General features: G+C 40.8%; 1 protein-coding gene across 3 annotated transcripts in view; it reads left to right on the plus strand.

Moving 5' to 3' along the window:
* Positions 1–13507, plus strand: part of kiz (kizuna centrosomal protein) — a 46403-nt gene that overhangs the window by 14239 nt on the left and 18657 nt on the right. For all 3 annotated transcript variants that reach the window (XM_064331449.1, XM_064331439.1, XM_064331458.1), the window contains exons 6-9: positions 5378–5497; positions 6195–6362; positions 10359–10509; positions 13049–13208. In XM_064331449.1, the coding sequence (XP_064187519.1) occupies positions 5378–5497; positions 6195–6362; positions 10359–10509; positions 13049–13208 (599 nt within the window). The remainder of the gene's footprint in view (positions 1–5377; positions 5498–6194; positions 6363–10358; positions 10510–13048; positions 13209–13507) is intronic.

Raw genomic sequence — 13507 nt, forward strand, 5'->3', positions numbered from 1 at the left:
GCCCCTTCACTGCTGCAAAATGTATTTGTCTAGAGTCAACAAATGTTATCACGGGCAATTCCCCTTTGCACATTCCAACTAATACTATTTTCTGTTTGTTTGGAAATGTAATCACCCTATAACCAACAATCCTTGCTTTTTGTTATTGTCATTATAGCTTGATATCAGCAGCACTGGTCACTAATGACATGTTTGTGTATCAGCAGCTGAGAGACGGACATTGATACCAGGAGGTCTGTCAAATGTGCAGATGTCAGTGGGGTTCACTGAAAGAATGCGTGAGGCGTGTAAATTTAACTTGCGGTAATGCGACTGACGTTGCATGATGGCATTGCATGATGGAGTTTCTATTATCTTGTGTCGATGTTTGTTTCTGAGATGGCATTTTTTTGGGGGGTAGGGGATGGTTTGGGGGTGGATGGACTCGCGCCCTTGAACCGAACTCGCCAGCAAAATGCGCCAGCAAAAAAACATGCGGCTGTAGACCCAAACCATGGCCACAATGCATGCAACACAGTCACTTTTTTTTCTTTAAAGGTCTCTTTTTGAAGAGCACTGACAAATAAAGTGGAGAGAAAGATGATGACTATTTCAAGGCCCACGCTGGAGGGAAAAAAAGGCAGCGCTTTTGCCCATGCTACTTCAGCTGCATTGAAGAGGACTTAGCGCAGATGGATTGTGCACTACAGAATGTCATGGATATAATTCAAGCTGCCAGCTTAATCAGGATGTTACCAGGAAACAACCTGCAAAAGAGAAGGACCAATTGTTTGTTGACCTATGACCTCCCCCCCACCCCATGCCCATTACAGATTGTCATAAATTCTTTTTTTTTCTTTTATGTTGGGGGGCTCAGCATCTCTGCTGGGTTTTTTCGGGGGGTGTGTGTGGGGGGGTGTATTCAATGAGGGCCACCCAGAGCTTAATACACAAGAAAGAGATAGGTTCTCAAAATCCTCATGTGTCTGCCGTACATTTCTCATTTTCGGAACCACAAATGACTTGGTTAGAAGTAACTATAAATACCCCAAACCCTTCCCCCCAGCTCAAGAAACAAGAGTATTTTCTGTGATTGTGAGGCTCTTGTGCAGCCGGTGGAAATTGGCATTTTTGGAAGAACTGTGCAGGAAAGTTGTTGCTGAACTGTGCGTTGCTTGCTGTCATTCCTCAGAGGGTATTGCACTCATTCTTTATTGGAGGTCAACCAATATGAATTTCTCAAGGCTGATAATCTGTGCCAGTGTTTCACTGATCAGGAAAGCCGATCGGCTAATGCCTGCTAATATTGCTTGTATGACCACGAAAAAGTTGGACAGTTGTCCCAATTTATCATGCTTACAGAGGTCGATTTGCAACCTTGAATAACCACCGATGCTTTATCAGAATGCAAACAAATCAATAATAGCTAAATGCTAACTGCTGTGACACACGTGATATAGAACAACGTTTTGTATAGATTTGTGTTCTAAATGTAACTTCTAATGTAACATTCCAAAAAAATCCACCATGTTAAGACCATTAAAGTGGCCAGAGCATGGTGACACACTTGCAGGAAAGGCATGTTGCAATTAGTATAGCTTGAATTACAACATCTGAACTTGACAAATTAATGTGGGCAATATTTGTCCACCAAAGGGTAACTTGATGTCAGTGTTATAGGACACTGAAAAGATTAAGAATTGCATTCATTAACATTTCAGAAGTGTTAAAACTGGAATGTTTAAGTGGGGGTTACATATATACCGTACCATTTCTGTGACACAACTTTGATTCCTCAGACAACGCTTAACAATCTGAGAGGTTGCAAGTAGCATCAGGGAGAACCATTTCAATACTACTTTCTTGCACAAAAAATTATATAATTGCTGGCCACATGTACCAAATGCATGCAATGTTCAATATGATTGGCCAAGTCTGGAGTATCATTCAACACTATTTACTCATGCTTCTATGTCCTGATGATGGCGAGATGAGAAACCTTACAGACCAAATTCCTCCTCTATCATTTACCTGAATTTCACTTTTCAGGGGTGGACAGATCGTTAGTATTATTTTGTCACGGGCTACCAATCTGTGACACTCCCAGTTCCAGTTTTTTTTTTTACTATGGATTAAATCGGTTTGTTAAGAAGGGGTAAAACAAAAATCTGAATGGCTGAGATCACTGGTCATTTTTGAAGGCTTCTCACTTGATTAGACCGGTTAGCCGGATGCTGATTCCTGAATGCTGATTGGTATCTTGACAGTGGAACTCCACTTCAATTTCAGCAGTTTCATTCTTTACCAGCTCACTCATGCTAATAGGCCGTGGGCTGCAGCGCATATGGAATGATGACCATTAGCATGAAGAGGAACCACGTAAAATAAATGTTATTTTACAAACTAGATGTGCAGTGCTATGCCATATAATTTAAGCATGCAGACTAAGTTCATTTGATTAATATCGCAAGCTAATGATTAGCTTCTAGAATCCAAATGAATTGCTTCCTTGCAATCTTAATTTCTTAACTAACGTTAACAAACTAAGTTGCCTAGCTTATAGTTGTACCTTGCCAGTAGATGGGAAGAGTACAAGGTGCGTTACAGCTAACTTAACAAGGTAATTAACTCAACATTAGCTACATGTGGCTGGTGAAATTGCTGTTGTATTAGAAAACAGGTTAGAAAGCTCCCTTGCCATACATTTGTTCACAGCATTTTTTAATGGGATATTAGCGAAAACCTTTTCAGCTTCTTATTTAGTCTAGGAGATGCCACAGTCTGTATAGTGCACAGCAGACAGTGCTATTGGACAGGCACCCATTCTTCACCATCGAGTCACATTTAGGCTATTTCAGTGCATTAAAAATGGTTTGTTTTGCTTTTAATAAAACGTTCAGAAAGTGTAAAAAGTAAAGTTAGGTTGAATTAAGTTTATCTTCCTGAGAAAGGGTAGAAGTGCTAGCCTACATATTGTGCGGGTGCCATCCATTAGTCATACCTCTTAATTATTACTTTAGGAAGTAAATGTAGGTTGTATTACTGAAATAATAATCCAGATGGTCTGTTATATTTAATCAGCAGTGTGTGTATTTGCAGTTCTGTGCATACAGTAGTTTTTATTTTTTTGTTCTGATATCCATCATGGCTTGCTTTGATCTATTGTATTAGTGCGTGAGTGCATGTTCCTCCCATCAAAGAGCCTTGAGATCACGAGAACAATAAGAGAGGATTTTCTTGTAACTGAAGGATGTTGGCTTTTCTGATGATGGGGGAGGGTGGGGGGTGCACATCAGTCAGCATCACATCAGTTGTTATTTTTTATATATTAGCATTTTGTGCCATTAGCTCAATGAATGCATTTTGAAAACCTACCTTTGTGCCCTCCTGCCAGGCTATTTATTTATATACACAAAAAATTCATCTTCAGCAAAGAGTCCTCAATTAAATGCATCTCATCATCCCTGAACTCAAAACCTTATTTTGTTTGTAGCAAGTACACCATTCAGGTTGGAAATGTCTGCGATGAAAGCATTTTGCAATTGGTTCAACCGGGCTCTTCTTTTTCTGCTTGTAATTATTCGCTTAATAGTCCTCCTATCCCAAGGGCTTCTGCTTCCACTGGGAGGTAGGCTGACCCAGGGTCTCCTGAGGTGGTTGGAAGACTTTGAGCTAGTGTTCCCAAACTGGGGCGGGGGACCCTGGGATCCAATAATAAGACATTTGCCCCCTGAAGAATAGGGAATAAATCCTGTTGTTGTTTCTGTATGGGGTCCAAGCAATGGAGGTGCTGGAAGGATTTGCTATTGTTTTCCCTGAAGGGCTCACTGAATATATTTGTTCACTCATGAAACTTTGTGTGTATACTGCAATGACCCGTTGCAAGTATGGTAGCATCCAGACTGTAGGCGCACAACAACATTTGTCTGAAATGGCAAACTTTTGGATACATTTGTCAACGGGGCTTTGCATTCTGAGTCTCTAATTTTTTTACATAGATGTGCATCCTCACAAATTTGCCTCAACAATTCATTATATCCACCATGTTAAACTTTGCTCCATTCTTTATTTTCTGAAAATATTTAGTTAAAAATAATTTTCTTTTGTTTGCTAAGTTGTGTATCAATGTGAAAACATTAATGAAGAACTCATATGTCTCATATGTTCTTTAGTCTTATGACAACGTAAAAGTTGCTATGATAAATAATGGTAGAATGTCAAGCTAATGAACTTACTTGGGGGATTACAAATGTTTATAATTGGCGACATAATATGACGTAACTTGGTAATCACGTTGACACCCACGATACAAAATTGAGCATCAAGCCAAGTGACAGTACAGAGGTCCAAATGCTTACAAATATATATATTTCTTAATCAGGAAAAAATAGACATTGTGGCCCTATAGATTGGCAGATGGCCCTCTGTGCTTGGACCCTATAATTGCTGCTTGCAGCTATTAGTTGTTTGGTTCTGTATTTCATAAATAGCATTTTTTAGAGTCAGATTATGGATCCTAAGTATATTAGTACCATCATAATTTCCAGCTTGTTATGCCAGTTTCATATCTTTTATTCATTCATAGTGTATGTGCATAAATGTCTCTAGAGATTTTGAGAGAGTGGCCTCAAGGGTTCCTCCCCAAAAAAGTTTCCAAAGTCTTGATTTCACTTCACTCAGACGTAACGCTTATGGAACGATTGCAACGCTTGCTTGCCAACGTTCCAGCGACTAATATGGCATCCAGTGGACTGCACTTCTCAATCTCCTGTAGACTATAATGGAGAAACTCCTACAACTCCTGGCTCCTCCCTCCTCTCCAGTTCCTATATACGCTCTGTGCCTGAGTCAGAGCTTTGCTTTGTGTGGATGTTGTGTACTCAAACTCAAAGGCCCTTATTATCATCTTGCCTGTCTAGAGGGGCTTGTGCAATATGAAAAGATTCACTTGATTTTGGTGAATTTAAGATTTTCCTTAGCCGGAAAACATTTGTCGGGACAGCCTCAGCTTCAAACCTAGCCCTCTAAGCAAAAAGACTAAAAGCCTTTTAAAGAAAAGTCTAGTTAATGCAAAATATTGAGGGTCTACACTGTCAATATAACACCTCCCTCCCCCCATGTTTAGGTCATGGCAGTACAAGGCCCAACCTCAAAATGGGGTCATCATCCCTAAAAAAATTTGTGGGATAATGGAAAATTTCAAAAATCTGATAAATCTTAAAATTCTTTTCAAGAATAACTTGGTTTACATTACATGGCAAATTGTGTTACATAAGGGAATCAAAAGCAAGTGTAGGTGGGAGAAATACTTGGTAAGATGCTCTGTGTCACAGGGGCAATATACACTATTTATATCAGCGAAGAGAAATTGCATTGTTTTCTTGCGATGTGTTTTCAGGCTGTCGCTGGAGGGATTCTTTCATTTACTGGAGTGCATTGAAGAAAGGCTAGATGAAAGGGAAAAAAAGGTGTATAGAATCTCATCTGTCAGCGAGCAGCATCTCAGCTATTTGATAAGGTAAGCTTTTTTCGCCTCACCCTTATTTGCCTTAGAGTGAAAATCCTTTCACTTCAGCACGGTTACTATTGATATTAACCCGCAACAAAGTAAACTATCTGGTGTTTAGAGGGCTCTCAATCAAGTGTCATTATTTAGCACCAGCAACTCTTGCAATCCTCCTTCAGGTCTTTGGTTCTAATTATTCTTTGCTTTTTTCCTTGTAAATGCTTGTTTACATGGGAGAAATTGCTTGCTTGTAAATGACAGCTGTAAACTTAACCTTTTCCTGTTTTTTTGTGGTTAACTGTTTAACTGTACATTTTTATAGAAATGTTTTTCTTTTAAGCCGTAAGATTTCCCAGACTTGTTTAAGTTTATGTATGTTATATACAAAATGGTGTTTTGTAACCTTGAGAAAGGATCACAGGATGCGAAAATCTGGGGGGAAGGAAACAAAGGTTTCCAGCTGTTGCCTGATTATGCCTCTTTATTAAGGCAAAATGGGGGAAATGCTCATTGGCGTGTGCTGTTGTTTCATAGCCATTTAGCCGTGGCCTTTGCCTTGTGTACCCCCCTTACCCCCAAAGGCTAATCGAGACCAGTCGCGGTGCGTGAGGAGGAATTCCGTGGCTACCGTGGCGACCCAAAATATTGACCGGCTGACTGTGGAAACGGCTCACGTGGTTGTGTGTGTGTGTGTGTGTGTGTTCGGCAGCCTTTGCAACGGGAACGCTGCCCTGAATGACGAGGACCTTGAAGCCTGTGGAGCCGTTGCCCTTCACCAGCTTCAGAGGCTGTCGTGGAACACGTCGAAGGGGTGCCTGTTGCCCCGAGAGGCGGTTAGCGCTAGCTGGACAGTGGCGGCAGAGGAGGGCAGAATCAGGTGAGTCGAGCTCTCGTGTTAAGCTGCAGTCTGATGTGTGGTTGGGTTTTTGTTATTTTTAGAATTTTTTTCCCCCCGTTCGTGGCTTCCGCTTGCCTTACGACACACTCTTAAAATTAAGGACAGCCAACGGTTGCAGAAGCACATATTACTGTATCTGTTTGGATAACTGGTCTAGGATGCTGGTATTACTGGTGAAATTGAAATGATTCATGTAAAAAAAAAAGACAATCTCTTGGTGCCAGTTGTAATTTGTAACTGTAACTTTTTTTTTTTGAGATACATTAGTGGCATTGTGTACTTGGGCACTTAAATTATTGTGAATGTTTTATTGCCATCAAATAGCAAGGATGATGTTTTTAATTGTTTTTAATGTTTTTGAATGGATGTTTTTAAATGATAAAATGGGTCTTAAAAAGCAACTTCTTTTATGCGAAAAGTGTTCATTTTTAAATATCGTATAGAGCATCAGATACACACATCTCACAGGGCTAATGGAGTCCCATATACTGTGGCTTCGGTGACTTCCCCCTATTTGTCCACACTGTAAAATCCAATCTCCAGTGGCGAGTAATTTAAAGCAGATATATCTGTGTTTCACAAGAGTTCAACACACTGATCTCTGAAAGTGTCTAAATGAAAGGTTGAAAAGATAGAAAGGTGAAATACCCTTTTCAGGCACCAGAGAGATGAGTTTTTTTTTTTTTCCTTTTTCTCTTTCTGTCCATTTTGTCAGCAAAGAGGAAAGGACAGGAAATAGCGAGGAATTTCCATTGTTGAGCTGGCGGTGCGTGTGTTTCCAGCCACCTCAGATATAAAGGTCACATGGGCAACCTTAACACCATAGCTTGCGTGTCATAGATGAATGAGGTGACCTATCCGTGACTCTCGTCCTTGATTACAAGGACACTGACCCCGATCTGGAGGACCGATGGGCATAATTATACCATTGATTTTCCCGGTCCTCCGGTGACCGTCTTCTAGAGAATTCTGAACTCGCTTGTGTTGCCCTGTAGTTTGTTCATAGAAAGACCTGAGACTCTCAGAACCATTACTGCATATAGGATAGAGTACTGTGTGCTGCATTTTTTTCATGTCTAGCTTATGCTATAAGTTATGGAGTCATCGAGGTCATGGATGTCACGAATTGAAAGCGTGCTTGAAAAAAAATCTAAAATGTATGCTTGTCCTATAAGCCTACTTGCAAATGTCGGCCCACAGTGAGAAACCGTTATTAAGTTGCAAAATAGATGTGAAATTGTGGGGTTTTGTAAATTATCTAAAAAGATTTTTTTAAACTTGGAAAATTTAAACAGCATGTTGCATGTGCAAATCCAGGCACGGCCGACACCTTGGAAGAGCTGTTAATTGCTTTTCAAGTTTGGCAGAGTAAATCTTTTAAGTGCTGCCTCCAACACCTGTTTGCAATGAAAACTGTAGAAATTACTATAAAATAAAAATAACGACATAGAAGTATAAACATTTCTTATTTTAAAACTCAGCTTGTTTTGAAGGCTTTGGGTTGTATAGGCCTCCTGCTGAAGGTGTTTGAAGTCATTCCTACAATGTGTTTGGAGAACAAGGCTAGGACAACCAACGTTTTACCAGTGCTTGTGCAGAGAATTGACTGCAAACTTTTTTTTAGCGCAAAAGATGTGATGACGGATAAAATTCAGATTATAACGATGAGGATGTTTCATGCAGTGAAAAACACAATGCTAAAAAACCATTGTTTTGATCGTCTTGCGAATTAGAGGTGCGTGTCTTGTCGTATTGCGTTGTGTGACCAGGCCGTATTGGCTGTAAATGTTCCAGTGCGAAAAATCGCAACCTTAACTGCGGGGTTCTAAAACTTGAAAGGGGGCGGGGCGCTCCTTCCTCATTAGTTTTCCTCGACAGATTAGCTGGAAATGGCCAAGCTCGAAAAATCTGTGTTTCGCTTTGAACTGGCCTTCAGTTGCTCTGTAGCATCACTGTCCTTTCGGTGTTGCGCACAGTAAATGTAAGCAGCGCTGGATTAGCGCTGGGGCTAATCATTGGGGGGAGCCACGGCCAGACAGAAAATGATCACAGGGGGGCCTTGAACTTTAAAGTTTGAGGAACTGCTGCAGAAATAACTGATAAATAACTTGGTTGACTTTGAACTTAGTTACTCCTTAACTAACTACAGAATTTTCTGAACAAAAGGCTTTGCTTTACAGTAATTATTGGTCATATATACAATATCACATATAAAATGCTGTGTTTGATGTTTTATATTTATTTTTACATGAAAGAGATAGTGTTCACATTCTGCAGTTTTTAATGTCTATGTTTAGTATGTTTCCAATTGGCTAATACACTTTTAATATGTGATGAAGGGTAGTATAGATATTTTACAGCTTTACAGTGGCTAGTATTGGGGCACTTGGGGGTTTGTGGCACAGAAAAGACACTTCGGTAACTCCAGTGTATTGATAGTGTATTTTCTTGCATTAGACTGCAAACACTTTAATGCCCCTATACCAGCCACTGTAACGCCAGCAGGTCATCAGAAACTATACATATCTCAAATACCCTTCATCACACACCCACAGCCTGGCTGAAAACATACTCTGAAATGAATCACCGAAAGTGAACTAAAGTGGCATCACCTTAAAGACTAATAAATGATGATTGCGAACATTGTAATCGAACGTGGCGTAATCTGTCCATTTTGTGATCACAGGGAATGGAATTTGAAACCGCTTGACAGGTTTTGCTCGCCTAAACAGTGTGCAACACTGTTTGTTAATATGTTGTTTCCTCCAAAATAATAAAAAATAATAAAACAAACAAAAAATAGTTTCTTACGGTCTTGATTGTTTTAATATTTCAATTGCGTATTGTATTACTAGTGCAATCTTTGCTGTTTGAAGCTGAGCTGGATTCTCCAAAAGTTTAATTTTAGTAGTTGTACATAATTTGTTTAGGAATCCATAACTGTTAAACTTTCTTTATTTTAAAAATTTCTCTTCTAATATTCATTGAAGTAAAAAGTGAATGCTGCTGGTGTGTGCAGCTAGAAAGCAGTAGATGAAGGAGCTTTCCACACAGAAGTTCTAGCAATTTAAATTTTATTACGCTTACCTGCTGAAAAATAAATGTTCAAAGTGGAAAAAGTATGGAAAAATGCAGCGAATGTTTAGGCAAGAGCCTTCATTTCCCCAAGGAATGAACTGGGTCGATAATTTTCTGCTGCTTTAATCGCACATTTTTGTACTTTTTGCATATTTCCACCTGTTAAGCGCAATAAAATAAAATCATTTATATGCACATTTAAGTGTCAAACAAATAAGAGCACCTTCCTCTGTATCACATTAAATTGAATTGTGTATTGAATGTCTTGATTAACTTATGAATATAAACCACTGCGCTGACCTGTTTTCAGACAAATATTAGCACTGAAAATTAATCCAGGTGTAGTTGGCACCTACAGATACATTGCTGCAGCTGAATGTGTGATCGAAATGATAAAAATCAAAGGTTGAGTGTCCTCTTTGACTTAACAATGAAGGTTTGAATAGGATTTTAACAAGTCAGTATGACAGCTTGCTTTTTTTGGTTAGTTTTAACAAATAACCCACAGGTTTCACCCTCTTCTACTTACACATTTTAAGTATTCAAATGTTGGAGCCTCTCTTTAAAATGGGCACGTTTGACTGGGAGATTCCTTACCACATTTGAATCTATTGTTTGGAGCAAGTGTAATCTGGCTTATTCTTGGACATTGCCTGTCATGCTGTTAGTTAACCCACATCATTTAAACGCTCACAGAAAAACAAATGAAACATTTTTTTAAATCGGTTGGATGAATCGTGCTTGTGCGAGAGTACTTGATGGACGCCAGGTATGTCCAAGCAACACTCTCTCAGGACTACTTTTCGGAGAACCGTTGTGGTTCCCTTGAATAAATCTGTCGGTTGCCTTAATGCGTTCGAGGAGCCGCGGTTCACTCGCGCGCTGCTTTCTCCGCAGGTCCTGCCTGTCCGCCGACGGAGCCAGGTTGTGGGACCGCTGGTTCAGACACGCCGTCGCGCTGCGGGACCGCGGCGCGCTCGCCGCCGACGGCATCGCGAAGCTGTTCGCGCCGTTGCTGGTGGAGGAAGGCGCCTCTTACGCTGACGAGGTAGTCTATTTTTACGTTCGGCTGCATCGAGCTACCTGACCGCATCCGCGCGAAGTCGAGTTTTCGCCCAACTGAAAAGCAGCCGTTAAAAAAAAAAAAAAAAAAAAAGCGCATTCACCAGCGTGAGCGGACGTCACCTCCTTTGCGTCACGCCGGAACGGGGGACCGCCCATTCATCAGATCGCTACGCACGGAGACCGTGACCAAAGCAAAACTTTGACCCTGCTAATCACAAATGGCAAGGCTCTGCCTGATACCTTTAAAAAAAAATAAAAAAAATCCATAGCATTTTCTCTTAAAGGAGGGGGGGGGGGCACCCGCTGTTTTCCTTATTTGTTCAGAAGCAAAGTGTTTGTTTGATCCAGGCCTGCGTAAAAAAAAGAAACAAACTTTTACAGATATTGTATATGGCACAAGTCTTCAGTATTATTCTTTCATTGCCTTTCCAGTGTAGAATGTCCAATTAACTGAACAGAAAATGATAGTGAATATGTAAGGCAAAGGCCTGCTGAAGGAAAGGTCAAACAGATCGTTAGGGCCTTCCATAACATGAACGTTATATAATGCCGGCCATCTTCTCCATTACGAACCATTATAAGCTATTTTCTGTTGGGCAGAAAACCCGCAATGCCATCTGATAATTATGGATCCCATCAACATTGTTATAACAATACAATTCCGTAATGGCGAAAATGTATTTTTAGACAGTTTGGCCAATTTGAACGGATACATTGAGCGTATAAATATATACAAAGCTTTGCATTTTGCCTGCAAGTGGCATCTCATGAACCGTCATGCTTATAAATTAGACTAGTTTTGCCGTCTTGGAAGGAAGGAAGGGGGAAAAAAAGATGATTTTCTTATTTGCGAAAACCTCCCCCCCTTTTCATTTAAGAAGTGACAGAGCCGTAATGGCGGAAGTCCTAAGTGAGCTTCCTGCTGCTAGGGGACTGTCTGCACTGGCTCGGGTCTGGAGCTCCAGAGTGGCTGTAGTGCTCTCCAGATTTAAGCAGACAATGGAAAGAGCACAGCATAAGTCCCCCTGTCGTCGTGCTCAGGCCTGTGAGGAGAACCTGAGCCGAACACCTCGTCTCTCAGCCATGTTGTCTACGTACCACACCGTGTGGGAGAGGACCAGTCCAGCGCGGGGGTGACGTACGATAGCGTGTGCGGTATCGTGGCAACAGCAAATAGGAGCATGCCATCATTAGGGTGTTTCGATGTTTATGACTGTGATCGTGAACTGTGTAAATGCATAGAAGGTTGCTGTGCTACAGTGCATTTCTGGAAGTGTACTATCACAAATGTGTTTTTGTATCTGATCAATCAGCCATTATAGATTAGTGAGAGCCTGGGGGCCCACAGTAAATCTTTCGATGTGTGTTTTTCAGATTTAGCCCGTCCCTTAAGCCTCAAGAATATTCACTTTTTTCCAATTAGAAGATGGCACTCAATAGAGTGTATACTTCCACCAACACTATGCCCTATGTTAAGATTTGCCAGTTCCACATCTCGGATATTCACCAAATCATTTCTTCCATGCCCTTGGCATGAGGAGATGCACACGTTTTCATGACTGTTTCTCAAATTGAGATATGCCTGTGTAACTTCCAGCCACTCTTAAGCATTTTAGTCAGTTATTGTGGCGATATCATGTGGCCAATCAATACTATATTTGTCTGGAAAGTAGTTCTCCAGTTCCCCCCTGCTGATAGGCACACAAAGTTTCATGGTCTTAAATGAATTCGTTCTGCGGTTATATACCCTCCGAGAAGCCTCCACTGCTACATCCAACTTTGGCCAATCGGTGTAAAAACTGAAACCAAACTTTCCACAAAGTTTTGTGGTATTGCGTGAATGCTTTCAGAAGTTACATGCATTTCTGTGAAAAGCCACGCCCACAACCACTCCCCCCTTTGGCTGTAATACTACAAGTATTGTGGTATTACGTGAATCAGTTTGGAAGTTATATGCCTTTATGTGGATGCCACACCCCTCTTTGACCAGTCATTGTGAGAAGCTAATCAGTTTTTTGCCCCATGATGACTAAGCTTTCCACAAAGTTTCATGCAAATCCTTTCATATTTTTTGGAGATCTCCTGCTAACAGACAGACAGACAAATAGATGGACAGATTGAATGGGAAGAAAACATAACCCTCATCAACTCTGTTGGTTGAGGTAATAAAATGAAACTTCCTCAGAAGAATTGAAATAAAAGTGATTTGACCTGGTAACTTTGCGTGCTATTTTAGTAGTTTTACATATGCACGTTCATAGAATCCTGCGCAGAACATTTAATTTGGCTTCTTCCACTTAGGGGAACTCGGGGAATTATTCTTTTTTGTTGCTTGTGCAACTTTTTTAAATGAATTTTGTCTGCAGGAATTTTGCCGCCAGACTGTTGCAGAAGTAACAGAAAATCAAAAGAACCGCTCTCGATAATGCCTATTTTACAAAATGTCAGGGGCTTCGATTTTACCTTTTATGTCCTCCATTTGGAAGCGATGGAAAGTTATTTTTAATTTGTCCCCATTGTAGGCCGAAGCGCTCCTGAGCGTCATGCTGGAGGAAGCCGGCGGAGATGCCGCCTCCGTCGACAGCGATGAGTCGTCCGGCGGTCTGCCGTCTCTCCTTTTCGATGGCGGTGAAATCAAAGCGGCCAGGCCTGCTGCTGGCTGGCATGAAACCTACGCCCATGGTAAGAAAAGGTTTACGCGGCTTATGCCATCGCCATTGCTGTCTGTGCGATGACATAGTCCATACACAACAAATTAAAGGAGAAGGAGCATCTTGATCAATTTAATTTCATTGTATGTCTGCCAATTTCGAAGGTCATCGATCTGGTATTTCTGTCACTGTATCATTTCTATCTTGATACAAGCCATTGCAATGTAATGTCGCATTTGGGTTTTGATGCAGGGCACTTAGTCTGGTACAGTACGTACGTGTATTAACAAATAACTTAAAACGGAAACAACCCTTTTATCCTTAGTTACT

This window comes from Anguilla rostrata, chromosome 1 (assembly GCF_018555375.3).
Source record: "Anguilla rostrata isolate EN2019 chromosome 1, ASM1855537v3, whole genome shotgun sequence".
NCBI lineage: Eukaryota > Metazoa > Chordata > Actinopteri > Anguilliformes > Anguillidae > Anguilla > Anguilla rostrata.